Source organism: Cricetulus griseus (assembly GCF_003668045.3).
Source record: "Cricetulus griseus strain 17A/GY chromosome 1 unlocalized genomic scaffold, alternate assembly CriGri-PICRH-1.0 chr1_0, whole genome shotgun sequence".
Taxonomy (NCBI): domain Eukaryota; kingdom Metazoa; phylum Chordata; class Mammalia; order Rodentia; family Cricetidae; genus Cricetulus; species Cricetulus griseus.
The window spans coordinates 159,564,909-159,582,841 of NW_023276806.1; the positions used below are offsets into that span (position 1 = coordinate 159,564,909).

The 17,933-nt window shown below is 44.0% G+C and overlaps 1 protein-coding gene and 1 pseudogene across 1 annotated transcript in view; one reads left to right on the forward strand and one right to left on the reverse strand.

Annotated features, from left to right (window-relative positions):
- Positions 1-17,933, forward strand: part of Ccdc38 (coiled-coil domain containing 38) — a 49,375-nt gene that overhangs the window by 25,823 nt on the left and 5,619 nt on the right. The window contains 6 exon segments of the mRNA XM_035451375.1: positions 4,595-4,746; positions 6,841-6,936; positions 8,666-8,723; positions 11,344-11,416; positions 14,653-14,804; positions 15,456-15,591. Coding sequence (XP_035307266.1) covers positions 4,595-4,746; positions 6,841-6,936; positions 8,666-8,723; positions 11,344-11,416; positions 14,653-14,804; positions 15,456-15,591 — 667 coding nt within the window.
- LOC103163119 lies at positions 2,798-3,652 on the reverse strand (annotated as a pseudogene).

Sequence of the window (17,933 nt, forward strand, 5' to 3'; positions counted from 1 at the left end):
AATGGCAGAAGGGATATGTTTGGGGCCTTCGCTGGTACCTGTCGGGACCAGACCGGGGGGGCCATCTTCAAAATTCGACTCAAAATAGAAACTATCACCAAAACCATGGGTCCTAACCTAGTTCTAGCAGACCAGAAACCTCCCACCAAGCTTCTTGAGCTTCGGCCCCATAGGCCTCTACCCCATCTCCCACCCTCGCCAACGCCCTCATCCAAAACTACTACTCCAGTTCACATCCCCACCTCCCCAAATCCAGGGACAGGGGACAGATTATTTGAACTAGTACAAGGGGCTTACTTGGCCCTCAATTTCTCAGACCCCAGCAAGACTCAGGAATGCTGGCTATGCCTAGTTTCCCAGCCCCCATATTATGAAGGCATAGCAGTATTGGGTAAATACTCTAACCAAACCTCAGCGCCTACCAATTGTGGAACTGCTATGCAGCACAAGCTCACATTGTCTGAGGTCTCAGGAAAGGGGCTATGCATAGGCAGGGTTCCTCCCTCATATCAAGAGTTATGTAACCAAACAGAGCCATTATCTCAGGACAGCTGATACCTTGTTGCCCCCTATGGAACTTATTGGGCTTGCAGTACTGGTTTGACCCCCTGCGTCTCTACTACCGTTCTCAATGCCACTATTGACTTTTGTATATTGACAGAACTTTGGCCCAGAGTCACGTATCACCAACCTGAATATATTTTTAGGGTACTAGAAAAGTCAACCCGATATCAGAGGGAGCCAATGTCCTTAACCGTGGCCCTATTATTAGGAGGAATAACTATGGGAGGTATAGCAGCTGGCATAGGGACCGGTACGGTTGCCTTACAGGAAACTAGTCATTTCAAACTTCTACAGCAAGCCATGCATACTGATATCCAGGCCCTAGAAGAGTCAGTAAGCGCACTTTAGAAATCCTTGACATCACTCTCTGAGGTAGTCTTGCAGAACAGATGAGGGTTAGATTTGTTATTTCTACAGGAAGGAGGACTATGCGCTGCCCTCAAGGAAGAATGCTGTTTTTATGCAGATCATACAGGAATAGTTAGGGACAGCATGGCCAAACTTAGGGAAAGGCTAAAACAGAGACAACAGCTATTTGAGTCTCAACAAGGATAGTTCGAAGGATGGTTCGCTAAGTCCCCCTGGTTGACTACCCTTATATCCACGCTCATGGGACCTCTGGTTATTCTATTTTTGATCCTCATATTTGGTCCCTGCATTCTGAACAAAATGACTCAATTCATCAGAGAACGACTATCTGTTGTACAGGCCTTAGTCTTAACTCAACAATACCACCAGCTAAAGCAAATAGATCCAGAGTATCCAGAGACCTCTGAATGAAAGATTCCATTCAGTTACAAGAGAAATGGGGGAATGAAAGACCCCTGCCCCTTAGCCCTTTCTTTCTCAAGTTTGTCTCCTCTTCCTCCTGTCGGCGGCTTCCCCGATCCCCACCCCCGGCGGCCTTCCCCCGCCACCCGCCGCACGCCCGGCCCGAGGAGACGAGCACCAGGTGGGCCGGCACGAGAACGAACACCAAGTGAGCCGGCCTGGAGCCCTGCCCCTGAGCCCCCGCCCGATGAGAAACACTCCGTCCCAAGGTCTCCTCCCCCAAGGTCAGCCATCTGGACGCGGAAGGGGGGGGAATTGAGTCTGTTGTACCAGACACCAGACCTTGAGAATATGCTGATCTGGAATGGCTCTGTGTCTCATTTGAACCATCCAATAGAAATGATTCTGTATTTCGCCTCATTTGAAAGACTCTGTGTTTCACCTCATTTGAATAACTCTGTACTTCGCCTCATTTGAATAACCCTGTATAGCGCCTCATTTACATTGACCAATGAGAATAGCTCTGTACAATGTCTCATTAGAATTATCCAATAGAATCCCTGCACCTAGCTTGTGCCTTTTTCCCTATATAAGGACCCCTTTCCCTTGGCTCGGCGTGCTTAGCCACACAGAAGCTAAGTCACCCCGGGTACCCTCGTCTCTAGTAAAACCTCTTGCGGTTTTGCATCCAAGTCTGTGGTCTCGTTGATTCCTGGGTGCGGGTCTCCTTCTACGAAAGTACCTCTTCGGGGGTCTTTCACACTGAGAACATTAGCAGCAGTGGAGAGGAGCCAGCCAGAGCCTAGAAGACAAGCTCTGTGTGCTATAGAAGGCAGAGCCAGAGACGTGATCCAAGTCCTTTGGAGGAGTCTGGAAGATGGTGAGTGAATGGTTTTGCTTGGTTCAGATTGTGACAGTGCCCTGGTTCTTCCCCTTTGAAGAAAGTATTTAATTTTAATTTGTAAAGGAGCCCGCTGATGAAAGACTCGAACTTTCAAAGGAAATTAGATATTGAAGTAGAATGGTGCTGCCAGGAGCAGACATATCTCACTGTCATGAAAAGTCTTATACTACTGAAACATCTTAAGTCCATACTCAGGGAAGCTTGTTACAGGATATTTTAAAGAGACTGGAACCTTAATGTGTTTGAATTTGTTGTAAAGACTGGGAATTTGATCGGGCGTTGGTAGTGCACACCTTTAATCCCAGCACATGGGAGGCAGAAGCAGGCGGATCTCTGAGTTTGAGGCCAGCCTGGTCTCCAGAGTGAGTGCCAGGATAGTGCTACACAGAGAAACCCTGTCTCAAAATAAATAAATAAATAAATAAATAAATAAATAAATAAATAAGACTGGGAATTTTGAAGCTTTTGTTTGTTTGTTTTTTAGGAAGTTCACCATTTTTGTTATGTTCTAAAAAAAATGTATGGTAGAACAAACAATTAATGAAGCTATTCCATGTCTACACCACTATCTAGTTCATATTAATTTTACTCTTCAAACAGGAAGGAGGTGGCAATTTAGGGAACAAGAGAAAACCAAAAATTCTCTATAATTCTTGTATGTGTGTAAGCTGTTCTCCCAGAGACAGCTTCGTTACATCTGTGCAGGAATTCAGTTGTATATGAAGTTGAAGTGCTTGGCAGCCGAGGAAGGCTCGAAGTGATGGTCCATATCCCCCTGCATTGTCCCACATTTCAAACAATGGTGCAGCTGCCAGCTTGTAATTTTTCCGGACTGCAAGCAAACCAGGGTTTCTCTTGAAGCTGAACTAGAAACAACTTCTTGTGTCCCTTAGGCTGTGTAATATGCGCAGGAACATATGGATACTGAGGAGGTTCAAATTTTGGCCTCCACCAGTTAGCAGCGCAGTCACCGATGACCCAGCCTTGCAGGACTCCATCTTGATGACCCAGTATCTCTGTCATAAAGCATTTTAGTCCTTCAGCTTTATCTTCTCCTGGGTTAAGTTCACCACCAGTCAATGTGAAGAAAGTTGTTCCCAGCTATAGCAGTAACACATGGGGTAGCCGGTGCTCGTGTACAATCAGAACCCCTTCTACAGTCCTTCTCATCCCCACCTCCTGCATGCTGAAATCTGGCTGCAACACAACTGTCCTTCTCATAGAGGGCTCTTTTGTACCAAAGGTATAATTGGTAAGCGGGTACAGGTTAATGGTGTGCTCCAGGGTGAGGGGCTTGGTCTGCTGGATGTACTTATTGCTGAACTGGTTGAAAGCCCAGGGTAAGCCCATCTTCTAGTGATTCAGCAGTGCCACAGACATACTTAAGAGCACGGACACTGGTGGCATGCAGAAAGCAGGACCAACAGAGAAGTCTGAAGGGCCAGTTACCTGCATCGGGCTAATCAGCCACCACCGGCTATTAACAGTCGAGAGCAAGAAACTGAAGTTATTTATGATTTTAATGTGAGATCTTGGGAATGAATATGAAAGGAATGATTGTGGCTTAATGGTGATGTGTTTGTGTGTCAAAGTTGACGAGGGGTCCATTGTCCTGGCTAGTTTTGTGTGTCCACTTGACACAAGCTAGAGGCATCAGAGAAAGGAGCCTCAGTTGAGGAAATGCCTCCATGAGATCCAGCTGTACGGCATTTTCTCAATTAGTGATCAGTGGGCCCAAGAAAGCAGACTGAGCTAGCCATGAAGAACAAGTGGTAAGTGGCACCCCTCCATGGCCTCTGCATCAGCTCCTGCCTCCAGGTTCCTGCCTTGCCTAAGTTCCTGTCCTGACTTCCTTCAGCAATGGACTAAGATCTGGAAGTGTAAGCTGAATAAGCCCTTTCCTCCCCAACCTGCTTTTTGGTCATGGTGTTTCATTGAAGCACTAGAAACCCTAAGACAGACACCTGTTTTTAAATGCTGTAGTGAGTGTGCAAGTCTGCACGTTGGGCATTCTGCACACTGCTGACAACATGTCAGACGTCAAACCTTTGAGAAATGGTAGCTGCTTCCTCTCATACACCCACTGTCCTTTTCACCTTCCAATTTCTCCACATGGCTAAAGCTTAATATAGTTTCCAACAGAAATAAACCAGCAGAGCAAGCCTGCCACCAGTCCACTCTATATGTGCTTACGACTGGGCCTGTTTTAGTCAAAGAACTGCCTCTGGGTTTCTTTATGCTCATCTCTCTCAGAGTGCGTGGTTTGTGGCTCTGTTTACAAGGTGCATTAAATGTGCTGTTGTGCCCATGAATAATGTTGGGGAGAATGTAACCACACCCTCGTTTCTTTTGAAGTGAAATAGCCAAAACCGAATTCCTCCTCAAGGAGTACATGAAATACGGATTTTTCCTGCTGAAGTTATCTCCAAAACACTGGCAAGCGCAGCAATCACAAAAACGAGCTCAGGCATCAAGGAGTAACCCCATTCTCCCAAGACTCTTAGACAGTAAGTCACGGATCTTAATTCAAGCTAAGCCAAAACCCCAGATTCTAGAGAGTTCTGCTCAAAGTTTGTTTCACAGAACTTAAAAATCAAAACTTGGACAAGGACCCCTCCTAATTTTTTTTTAAGATTTGCTTATTTTTATGTGGTGTTTTGCCTGATGTATGTCTGTGTGAAGGTGTTACATCCCCTGGAACTGGAGTCACAGACAGTTGTAAGTTGTCATGTGGGTGCTGAGAATTGAACCCACATCCTCTGGAAAAACAGCCAGAGCTCTTAACTGCTTAGTCATCTCTCCAGCCCCCCCTTACTTTTATTATCATATGTAAAGATTTATTTATTATATAGTGTTCTGCCTACATGTATGTCTGCAGGCCAGAAGAGGACACCAGATCTCATTAGAGTTGTGAGATCATGTGGTTGCTGGGAATTGAACTCTGGTCCTCTGGAAGAGCAACTAGTTCTCTTAACCTCTGAGCCATCTCTCCAAACTTTTTGTCATATGTTATTAATTTGGAAACTCAAGTTAGCTTCAGATAAAGAACAACAAAAATAAACACATGAACACATAGAAAATCATTATTTGTAGATGATATAATGGTTTCTCAAAAACTATTTGGTATTATTAAAGGCCTCTATAGTAGTGTCAATAGATAGAAAGTCAATTATATTTTATTACCCTAATATACTAACTGGAATAAACTAAATTTACTGAAATGGTACAGATACTTTGAAAGCAGCAAAACAGCTTTAATGTGTGTGACCTGGAGATTTGGCAAATAGAAGAACTGATATTCTAAGTTACCAATTTTCTTGAAATAAATGTGTATTTGGCAAAATTATAGTAAAAATGTCACCACCAAGGGATTTTCAGGGAGTTGAGTTTCAGAGCAGAGAGGGCTTTGTACCAAGAGCCTGAGGCTCACCCAGAAAGATAAACCCTTTTGACTTAAGAAGGTATTGGGGGGGGAGGCTGGAGAGATGGCTCAGAGGTTAAGAGCACCAACTGCTCTTCCAGAGGTCCTGAGTTCAATTCCCAGCAACCACACAGTGGCTCACAACCATTTGTTATGAGATCTGGTGCCCTCTTCTGGTGTGCAGATATACATGGAAGCAGAATGTTGTATACATAATAAATAAAATCTAAAAACAAAAAGGAGGTAATGGGTGTGGGAGATCAATAATACTACTTTAAATGTTATGTATTTAAATATATTATAATTGTATATGCTAATGTGCCTCAGTAATTAGAATAAAGCTGTGCTGGTGTTAGGGTGTCAGTTAAGGAGCAGAGTTAGGGCCCATTATGTAAACACTTCATATCTGATCTAAGTAGAATCGCATCACAACAGAAGGTTTTCTTTCCTGCAACACTGGAGTAGCAAGAACAGGGTTCACTTCCTCCTGAAGAGAATCCTGAAATAGTGGATAGGCATTGGTCCCTGAGCACAGAGCAGTATTATGCCTAGGAGAGGGGAAAGAAATAAGGTAAGCACCAAGATTCTCAACTGCTCCCTGAAGCATTTCCAGGACAGGAAAGGAAGTCCAGAGGGAGCCCAGATGATCTGAACATTTACACTACAGAAATTGGCAAACTGAAAATCAGAATTCATTCTGCAGGGAGCTGGTTGTAAAGGGCATTGGTGATGGCACTTGATCAGAGCTCATTAAATGATGTTGAACAAGAGAAAAAAACTGGAATGAAAGCAGTGATGTTTTCATAGAGCAATTTAAGACTTAGTCGTTCTAGACTTCTAAATGGAGGATACTCAGGGCCTAGTAGGCCCCTCAGACGAATATCAATAGCTTCCATGAAAATTAGGAGCTATGATGGACTAATGTTGGAAATGGAGATCCCCTAAGCCCCAAACGGTCTGTTCTCATCTCTTCTCCCTATGTCAGAGAGCAGTCCTCACCATCTGCCAAATAAAATTGCAGATGACAGGCTCCCTATCCTGCATCTCCACAGAGGCATGGAAGCTTGGACAGTAACTCTGTCTTCACACTGAGGAAAAGCTCTCATTCTCAGGAATGAATCCCCCCTTCCACTTCTATCTCCCACACACTCACTCTTTCTCTTCTCTTTTCCATTTCTAGAATTTTCGTTAAGTTCAAGTAGAAAAGAGAACAGCGCCGAATCGGACAGCGTATCTTTCTCCGAAGACAAAAAAACGAGCCCAGGTGAGAGCCAAGGCCTATGACCATTCTAACCAGAGCCTCCAAGGTAAAGATGTGCTTACAAAGAAGCTCTGCTGGGAAGTGGGGGGGAGGGGGGTGGTGCCCATATCACCCCTGATTCCCTGGGCCAGCCATTCTGTTCTTTGTGATGTTATTGCAAAGACATGTCCAAGTGGACAAGATCTCATCCTAAATGTTCCCCTAGATAGGTTCCCCCAATCCTTTGGTTCAAGTCTGCTTCTGTAATAACAATTCCTTACCCTAGCCTGAGTGTGACCAATTGAGGATGCTCTACCACAATGAACCATGAGCATTGCCCACTACCACCACACACCAGGGATTTAGACCCAGCGTTTTAACATTGTTTGACCTGAAAATCAACACTTAAAACCATCAGATTCCATGAAAATATCTGAATCTCCATGTTCCCTTGAAACCCACCAGACTTGACGTCCTGGCTTGAAGTTTCCTGTGGGACAGTTGTCTTCCCGGGGACAGTCTTTCCTGTTAAGTGATCTAGCTCACGCAAGTTACCATCCCTCCTGCACCTGGCCCCTGTGGTCATCTGAGTTTGTGATCTCTAATCCAGGCTGACTCTTGGGATCCCTTTCCCCACCTGATCTTGTCACTAAGCAGCAAGTATATTTTGGAGTTAAGGCAAAAGCACCAAGATTTGTCTGCCCAGAAATAACCATGCTGTGTGAGCCTGCTGCCTGTGCATTCAGCCAGATAGTTAGAAGTGTTTTGTGTGTTTTGTTTTGTTTTAACTTCTGAGCCAATTGGAGCCTACACCCAACATATTACTTTGCCCAGTTGGGGATCTGTGGTAGTGTGTAGGGACGGAGAGGAGGGGTGCGTCTCAGTGCTGTCTTCTGAAATGGTGAATGTGAGTGTTACTGAGTTTAAGTTGCACTTAAAATTGGTTTTAGATACTATTCTAAAAGGAAAACAGTGTGTGATGAGATATCTCATCTTTCCCCTTCCCTCCCCTCCCCTCCATTCACTCCATACTGAAGGCATGCAATGAACTTTAGGCACAGGTAGGGGTTAGCATTGAGGGCTTTCTGGGAAAGGCCCAGCCTGTAACCTCTGCCAGGTCACAGTGGGACTAGGTTTTGAAGAATGCATAAGAGCCTGCCAGGTAGAAGTGGCAAGGGTGAGGCCCACTGTGGATTCCAAGTGGAACAGGAGGGACAACGGTGAACTGTAAGGTGTTGGTTGGTTCTTGGCAGGTGGATGATGATTCTCAGGGCCAACACTGGCCCAGGCGTTAGTTTTGGGTGAGGGCTGGACTTGATCTTGATGAGTTCAGAGATGTGGAGCAGTAGGTGAGGCCCATGGCTGGAAGGTTGGTCTCTTCATGTTAAGAGTGGAAATGGGCATCACTTTTGTGTTCTCCTTAGTTCTTTTAAACCCTGTGATTAGAAATAGGGATCAGTTGTATAAGGAAAACAGAACCATTGCTTGCACTTCATTTTTGTCCCGCATCTGTGACTTACAGTAGCAGTCAAGTCCCACTCGGCCACTGTGTTTTCAGTCTGACACTTAGGCTTGGAGTGCCATTTCAGTTGAATGAAAAAGCTCCGTTTTCCATATGGTTGCCGTTTTGATAAACAAACCGTGTTTTTAAAAACAACAGGCATACAGTACCTCACATCAAGTGACAAGGGCTCATCTCTAATAGCACTCTCCTTTTCTTCTCCCATCACCCATGGCACGAACCTCACCTGGACATTCTGAACAGGACGGATATCGAGGAAATCTAATCTCGGCACAGATTCTAGGAAGACTTCCTTCTTCAAGTACGGTACAAACTTATTAAACTCTGATGGAAACCATGAATGGCTTTTTAGACAGTGACTCTTTTTAGCCTTTCCTTAACGCAGAGACCTCATCTCCAAGCCTGTTGCCACACACAGTGGAGTCAGTGGTGGCCAAGTCTGCACTCTCGAGGTGCCCCTGAATTCTGCCCTTTGAATAGCACCCCAATCACAGAAGCCACCAGATCCCAGAGCCTTGGGACTCCCCTTCTAGCTATTCTGCCAGCCTGTGCACCTGCAGTTCCAGCCTTCATTTACCTGCTACAGTGGGGACCATAAAGCATTTTTATTTTCTCTTGTTTCTTCCCCAACTTGATTGTTAATTCATCTCACCAATTGATCATTGTCAACCCTAGATATCCAATAGGTGCTTTGAGGAGATAAATGACTGTCTGGGTCAGACATCCTGGCCTTGAGGAAGGAAGGTTCTGAGCTAAGACTGCCCTAACCATGACAATCCCTGAGGGCCACTGGGACATTTGATGCTGATTCCAGGGATCCCTGGGGTCACCCCACTTCTGTGGCATTCAGTTGGCCCTTGCTATTTTTTTTATTAAAATTTCATTGTTAACTAGAAGGTCCCCTTTGACTCTTGACCCAGTTTCTTGCGACAGGAATCCTGTGCCAAACTGTAGTGCAGTGCTACAGCCAGGATATTGGTGTCGGCCCAATCAGGTGCAAAAAATGTTACCGCTAGATTTTTTATGTCTTTGTATAGCCACACCCACTTCCCTCTTCCCCTGGCAGCCACTAACCTGTCCATTTCTGATTATGTCATTTCAAGAGTGTGATATAAGTAGGATCATGCAGTATGTAACCTTTGGGTTTTAATAATAACTCCCATGATCCACCTATGTTAGACCGTGAGTAGTTGGTTCTTTCGTTGGGTAGCACTCTGTGATCTGAACATTGTATACTTGAACTGTTCATCTACTGAAGAATATCCACCTGATTTCCAGTTTGGGGCTTTCTAGTTTGGGGCTGTAATGAATAAAGCCGCCGTATGTTTTATTCATTCAACTTAATTTTTTTTTTTTTTTTTTTTTTTTTTTTTGCCAGGCTGGGGAGCTGGCTCAGAGGTTAAGAACACTAGCTGGTCCAGCCAGAGGTTCTGAGTTCAAGTCCCATCAACCACATGGTGGCGGCTCACAACTATCTGTAATCAGATCTGGCGCCCTCTTCTGGCCTGCAGGCATACATGCAGGCAGAATACTGCATACATAATAAAACGTTTAAAAATATTTTACATATGAGGGCCTTTGGCCTGCACATTTGTTTGCCCCATGTGCATTCAAGATCCCCGAGGCCAGAAGAAGGCATTGCAACTGATGTTGGAGACAGTTGTGAGCCACCATGTGGGTGTTCTGCAAAAGCACAAGTACTAACTGCTGAGCCATCTCTTCAGCTCCTTGTACAGCATTCTGTATGAAGACATCTTATTTCTCTGGGTGAATGTCTAGAATGCAAAAGTGGGCTAGATGGTAGATGTCAGTTTGTTTCCACAGTGTCTGTACCATTTTACACTCCCACCAACAGTGCATATGACATGTAGTTTCTCAACAACTTCAGCCTTTGATCTATCGGGTGTGCTCTTGAGTGTGCACCGTCATGCATGCATGTTTTCAGTACCCATGAAGGTCAGAAGAGGGCAGTGGAGGGGGTGTACATGGAGGGGGGTGTACGTGGAGGGGGTGTACGTGGGGGGGTACGTGTGTGTGTGTGTGTGTGTGTGTGTGTGTGTGTGTGTGTGTATGTACCACATCACACATGTGGAGGTCAGAGGACAGCTTTCATGAGTCACTTCTCTTCCTTCCACCATGTGGGGTCTGAGGCTTGGCAGCAAGTGCCTTTACTCTCTGAGCCATCTTGTAGGTCCAACACCATTATTCTGTAAGGTTGTATCTTACTATCTGCCTACCTAATACTTACTTCCTCATATGATTAGGAACTATTACAAAAAGCCAGTCTCTGAAAGAGACAGGTCTTACTGAAAAACATTCTGAAGGTGGTAATCTTGAGTAAGCACTAGGGCCTGCATTTTAAAGTCATGTGTTGACCCTTTTTGGTATTGACAAAATAGACATGGCAAAGTAGATAGTCACATGTGTTTTTAGAGAAAGCAAGCTAATTTTTCGATGCCACTAAAAAAAAAATCTGTTCTGTGGAGCTTGGTGCTTCTGTGTGGTCTCCTTGCATGTTTGACTCTGTCTGAGACTAAATATGGTTTTCTTTTGTACAGTTGTAGAATTGTGGGGTGAGCAGTCCCCTAAAATAATAAGTAATCTAATGAAAAGAATCTGTAATAGGGGTTGATGAGGTAGCTCAATGGATAGAGCAATGGCCCTTGCAGAGGGTTTGATTCCCAGCAACCACATGTTAGCTCATAACTCCCTGTAACTCCCATCACAGGGCATCTGGCCCCCTCTTGTGGCTTCCACAGACACAGGTATGTATGTGATACATTGACACATGCAGCAAAACACTCACACACATAAGTAAAAATTAAATTAAAAAAAATTCTGTGATAGGGTTCAAAGTCAATTTAAGAGCAAAGGCAAACCTACTAATGGAAAATGACTCGGAAGTGATTTTTCTTTTACAGTCGGGCTGAAAGCGTAGCCTCAGAGGACAGTTTGGAGTTCTTTCTAGAAGACGAGCAGTTGGAATTCGATCTGGTAACCAGACTGTGTCTCTTGATTCCAGCTGTATGTGGTGTCCATGTTCATTTCTTCTGAAATACCCTATTCCAAACATATTACGTTTTCCAGAAGGAAATATGACTTGATGTTCTCAAATTCTGCCTATTACCCATCGTTGTCATCAAGCCATCTATAAGAAACATAAGAATGTGTGCCGGCCCTTTTGAGAGTGGGGCAGGGGAACCACAGATTTCAGGCCGAGAGGCTGGATGTGACAGAGCAGGCTTGTAGTCCCAGCACTTGGGAGGCAGAGGCAGGAGGCTTGGTGGCCCTGGGTTGTCCTCCATATATGGCAAGTGGGAGGCCAGCCTACAAAAGTTGTCTGACTCAATTAAACAAAACCAAAACAACAACAAAATTCAAGGCCACAGCTTGAGCTACATAGTGAGCCCCTGTCTCAAAAACAAAACACAATGGAAATAATTTGGAGCAGATATATAATCAAACCTGTCCTATTAAAAACTCCAACTCTTCGATTGCTTAGTGTGTGTGTTGTGTGTGTGTGTTAAGTTTGCCTGTATGTGAGCACATGTGTGCCTGTGCACGTGGAGGCCGCAGTTGACACTGGGGATATCCCTTAATTGCACTCGCTTTATTTACCGAGACAAGGTTCCTGGCTGAATCTGGTGCTCATTGATTTTGGCTACCTAGCCAGCTTGCCCTGGGAGACCCTCTGGCTCTACCTCTTAATGACTGTAATTACAAGGAGAGAGTTTGGGGGGACAGGGGGATGCCATGTTCACCCATCTTTTACACGTGCCCTTTACACCCTGGTTCTCATCCTTGCACGGCCAGCGCTTTTTTTTTTTTCTTCATTTTATTGGGTAAGCAGAACCATATAATCCTCCCTCAAAACACCCCATTATTGCTGCAAAACTGACTGTGAGCTTACCTCATTCTAAATGCAACTGATTTTAAAAAGAAAACAAGGGCTGGAGAGCTGGCTCAGAGGTTAAGCATACTGGCTGCTCTTCCAGAAGTTCTTAGTTCAATTCCTAGCATCCACATAGTGGCTCACAACCATCTATAGTGAGAGATGGTGTTTTCTTGTCATGCAGGTATACATGCAGATAGAGCACTCATATACATAAAATAAATCTTACAAAAAGAAAAGAAACCCACCAAACAGCACCCATTTTTACCCAGGGCATACTTTACCCGGGTCATCTTGCTTCTAAAACCGTGTACAAACACATGGTTGTCCATCTTCACATTTTCAATGTGCAGTGCAGCAGTGTTGACCACACACACCCAGTAGTGAGGCAGATTCTACATCTTCATCCGGCAAACCTGAAGCACTGTTCCTGTCCAACACTCTTCCAACCTCCAGCCCCCAGCAACTATCTTTCCACTTCCTGTTTCTAAGAGATTGGCTATTTAAATATTTAAATAAGTGGGTTATACACTATAGGTATTTGTGTGTATGTGTGACTGGGTTCTTTCACTTACCCTAATGATCCTCAAAGCTTATGTAAGCTGGGCAGTAGTGGCGGTGGCACACTCCTTTAATCCCAGCACTCAGAAGGTGGAGGCAGGTGGATCTCTGTGAGTTCAAGGCCATCCTGGTCTTCACATCAAGTTCTAAGACAGCCAAGATTGTTACACAGAGAAATCCTGTCTCAGGAAATCAAACAAAACAACAAAAAAACCCCACAAGACCCATTTAAGTGATAAGATAAGGTAATGGGGCTGGGGAATGGGCTCAGTAGGTACAGTGCTTGCCTTGCAAGCATGAGGACCTGATCTCCAGTCCCAGAACCCATTACAAAACAAAACACCAGGCTTGGCTGTGTGCTTATAAACCTAACACTTGGGAAGTAGAGACGGGCAGATCCCTTGGGCTTGCTGGCCAGTCAACCTATCCTACTTGGTAAATTTCAGAAATGCAAAAGATTTTGTCTCAAAGTGGGCAGTACCTGAGGAACCACATCTGAGGTACACATACCGGCACACACATGTTCATAACCACACAAATGTAGTGTAGAAAGAATTTCTCCTTTTTAAGGCTGAATATTGTTCAATTGTGTGTATATTATTTCCTTATTCACCCATCTATGAATGTTTTTGTTACTTTTGTGTCTTGGCTACTATAAATAATAACACATTATGTTAATATATGTCACTTTGAAAATGCTTAAGGGGGGCAGGTAGATCTCTGGAGAAATGGCTCAGAGGTTAAGAACACTGACTGATCTTCCAGAGGTCCTGAGTTCAATTCCCAGCAACCACATGGTGGCTCACAACCATCTGTAATGAGATCTGGTGGCATACATGCAAGCAGAACACTGAATATATAATAAATGAATACATCTTAAAACCAAAAAAAGAGAATGTTTACTTAAAACAATACATATTCTTAAAAAGCCAGAACATATCAAATAGTTAGCATTGAGAGGAGATGAACCTCCACCCGTTTTCCATCTTCCCTTTTCCCCCTTTCCTGCCCTCCCCCCTCTTCTGCTGTAGCCTTTCCTTTTGCTCCCCTTTTCCTCTCTCATAGTCCTCATCTCTCCCCATACCCCACATCATCTCTTGCAGTTTGCCATCTCACCCTGAGAACAAAGTGTGGCTCACAATTCTCTCTGCCTCTCTCATACTCCCTCCAGGCACTCTAGTATGAGATTCTGAACCCTTACAAAAGCATTTGTGTGGTCCCCAGTGCTGGGGAGGGTGGGGACACCACTGCAGGCCACGTGGTATCTGCAGAGATGTAACATCTTTGGGGAAGGGGCCTAATGGAAGGAAATTAGGTCTTAGGAAGTGTGTTCTTGAAAGGGAATTGGGACCCCCTACTCACTCGCTCGCTCTCAGTATTTTTTTTTCTTTGAGACAGGGTTTCTCTGTAGCTTTGGAGACTGTCCCAGAACTCACTCTGTAGACCAGGCTGGCCTTGAACTCAGATCCTCCTTTCTCTGCCTCCCTAATGCTGGGATTAAAGATGTGTGCCACCACTGCCTGGCATCTTCCTCTCTTTACCTCTTGGCTACTGTGAACAGGCCTCCACCAAGTGACCCTGCCACAATGTACTGTGCCATCATACATCTACAATAGCTTCCAAGCAAAAAATAAGTGGTTCCTCCTTGAAAGTTGATTTTCTCAAGGAGTTTGCTGCACACGTGGTGAGTGGAAGAGTGACAGCTCCCCTCCCTGTATTGTCTAGACAAGTCACACGCACATATCTGAGACATTTCTCTTCACTGTTGACTGCTTAGATGCCGGAGATTTACTTCAAAGAGCCAGAAGAGTTGCTCCAGGTCCTCACAGAGCTGGAGGAACAGAATCTCACTTTGGTCCAGTATTCCCAAGATGTGGATGAGAATCTCGACGATGTCAACAAAAGAGAAAAGTTTATCCAGGATAAGATGTGAGTGATTTCTCCTATTCAACAGTTACTAACCAGAGGTCACATCCAACTCACTCAGGGTATCTCTTCTCATGGTTCAGGCTGGGATTTTAATTAAAAGTGATTTACATGCTGGACACACAAAAAGATAGAACTTAACATTTGCACAAAATAGACTGGTTTTCACTTAATGTTCTTCCTGTTTCCTCTGACTTGCTAAAGTATTTTCCTAGCTGGAAGAGTTGAAATGACACCCACTGCCTTCATTCCATCTAGGACAGCTGTCAGCTGGCTAGCTGTCACTACATGGAATGAGGAAATGATGCAGGAGATAAAAAAAATTATTGAACAAGCATGAGGACTTGAATTTTCAACCCCAGAACCTGCATAAAGTCAAAGTCAGCTTCAGTAGCATACATCAGTAACCCCAGTGCTCCTAAGGCAAGGCGGGAGACTCCTGCAGAAGCCCAGGGGCCAGACAGCCTGGCATTTGCTTTGGTGAACAACAAAAGGACCATTGAGATGCTTCAGTCAGTGAAGGTGCTGGCTGCCAAGCCTGAGTTCAGGCCCTGGAATCCACATGGTGGTAGGAGAGAGCCAAGGTCTGCAAGTTTTCTCCGACTTCCATACGGGACCTTGAGTTACAAAGGTCCCCTCCTTCTTTTGCTACAGAAACAACAACATTGATTTCCTGATGGAACACAAGAAGATACTTAAAAACAACTGTGAGCGAGAGGAGGAAAAGGCAGCAGAGTTGGAGCTGAGGTCCAGGCTCTTCAGTTTTGGAGAATTCAATTCGGATGCTCAGGTACATTCTTGGCCTGTGGTGACTTTGCCTCCTGGTAATAATCTGGCCTCCCTGTGTACTGAGCACTTGATGGGGGAGTTAAGGCAATCCACAAACGCTGACAGAAATGGAAAACCAACTTGGAATTATTGTGCCAATATGAATCAATTTCCTAGATAGGAACCATCTATATTGACTTTGGGGTTCCTGTGAAATGTTGCTATAGTTATCTCAAACTGCATGTGTCAGTGTATATTTGTGTGAAGAAGTTCACTGCCTTTGACCCCTTTGGTGGCAACTTAAGTAAATAGTAACAGTGAATACACAGTGAAGCCATACACTTAATGCTGAATGGAAAATGTGCCCAGCACTGAGCCCAGAAAACGTGTCAATTTCTTTGGGCCTAAAAAGATTGGCTCATTTCCCAGCACCTGTGACACATCCTAACATCCTCAATCTGTTGACAAATTCATCTCTCCCAGCTGGATGCAAACCCCACCACACAGGGATTATCCTGTTAATGAGCTCAGTGTCCCATAGTGCCAATGCTCAATAAATGTTTGTTGAATGATCAGGGTAGTTTTCAGATCCACAAAAACTCTGACTACCACTGGTTTCTTGAAGACTCAAGTGAAATAAAAATCCAAAGCTTCTATGTGGGGCTAACACTACATTTAAGATTGTGAACTTGGACTTTTTAGAGAGAGCTAGATTTGGGAATGGGCTGCAATAGAAAACAGGTAGCTATCCTCCCCTGCCTCTTGTTACTCAAAGTGAAAGCTGTTTATGACTGCTAGGCACATCCATGTCCTCAGGTATGACAGCACAATGTCTTAGCATCTATGGCAGGAAGTGTGTTGACTCTTAACAGTTTAGTTGTTTTTATTTTTAACCAACCATTGTTTTTTTTTTTACTGTGATACAATATACATAAAAGTTACCATCTAACCATTTTAAGTGTGCAACTTGATGGCATTAAGCACATTCATGTAGCATAACTATTACCACAGTCTATTTCCAAAACTTCATCATTTAAGCGTAAGCTTCAATACCTTAACAATTTTTTGGATGTACAGTGTGGTGGTGTTAAATATGTTCACACTGCTCTGCAACCGGTCCTACAAAAGCGGCTTCCCCTCTAACCATGCGCTCTCTCTAACCACCGCCTATGTCTGCTTTTTGTCTCTGAATGTGACTCTTCTGGGTAGTTCATATAAGTGGATATGAACAATACCTGTCTTTTGTCTAGAGCTCATGTTACAAAGAATAATGTTCTTCGGACTCATCCAAATCATGGCTGAATAATATTGCATCTTATGTCTTGAAAAAACAAACATTTTTTCCACCTTATGTACCATACTTCGTTTACTAATTCACCTACTGGCAGACACTTGGGTTGTTTTTATCCTTCAACTCTTCAATAATTCTGAAGCTGACTACCCTGTAAAGTAAAAGATAAATTATTTGTGATATCTAATGGGATCCACCCCTCCTCCAAAGCCCTCTAGTCTCAGGGTAGGGAACTATGAGAAAAATACTTTTAAACATTGAATCAACTAAGAGAAGGGAGACCCTAGTTGTGAAAGGCCCAGGGCTCAATGCCCAGATGGTAAGGGAACTGAGAATTGGTTTGAAAATTCCTTCTTAAGATTATCCACAAAATAAGAGTCGCAAGAGTAAAATTGGCATTCATGCACAATTTGCAGGTGCACTCTGGAGCATGGGCTAGTAACACATGGTCTTCCAAAAATATGAAGTGTGGTATGGAAGGAGAGGGAAAAAATTGAAAAATCAGAAGTGGGTTTTGTTTTGTTTTTAAGATAGGGTCTCATAATCTAATGCTGGCCTCAAACTATGCAGCTGAGGATGTCTGTTTCTCCTCCTACACTTCCCTCTTAAGATCACTATACCCAGTTTGATGAAGTTCTTGGGTGCCTCTCATGCATGCACTGGACCAAAGCTATACCCCCTAGATCCATGGATGAGGTATTATATTCTTAGTTTTCCAGTTTCCTCAAATCCTTCCAATCTTAAAGTATACAAACATGGACCTTTATGAAGAAACATCCATCATTCCTAATTTAAGTCGTCCCCCCCAGATTTATTGAGGCCAATGTGGCACACCTAATTGTGGTATCCATAGAGACTTCAAAACTGCCACTCTTAACAAATGACAATTCCTTAAAATTGTTTTCCTCAGTATTTTTATTTTTTTAATTTTTATTTATTTTTATATGCATTGGTGTTTTGCCTGCATGTTTGTCTATATGATAGTCTCAGGTCCCCTGGAACTGGAGTTGCAGACAGTTGTGAGCTGCCATGTGGGTGCTGGGAATTGAACCTATGTCCTCTGGAAGAGCAGC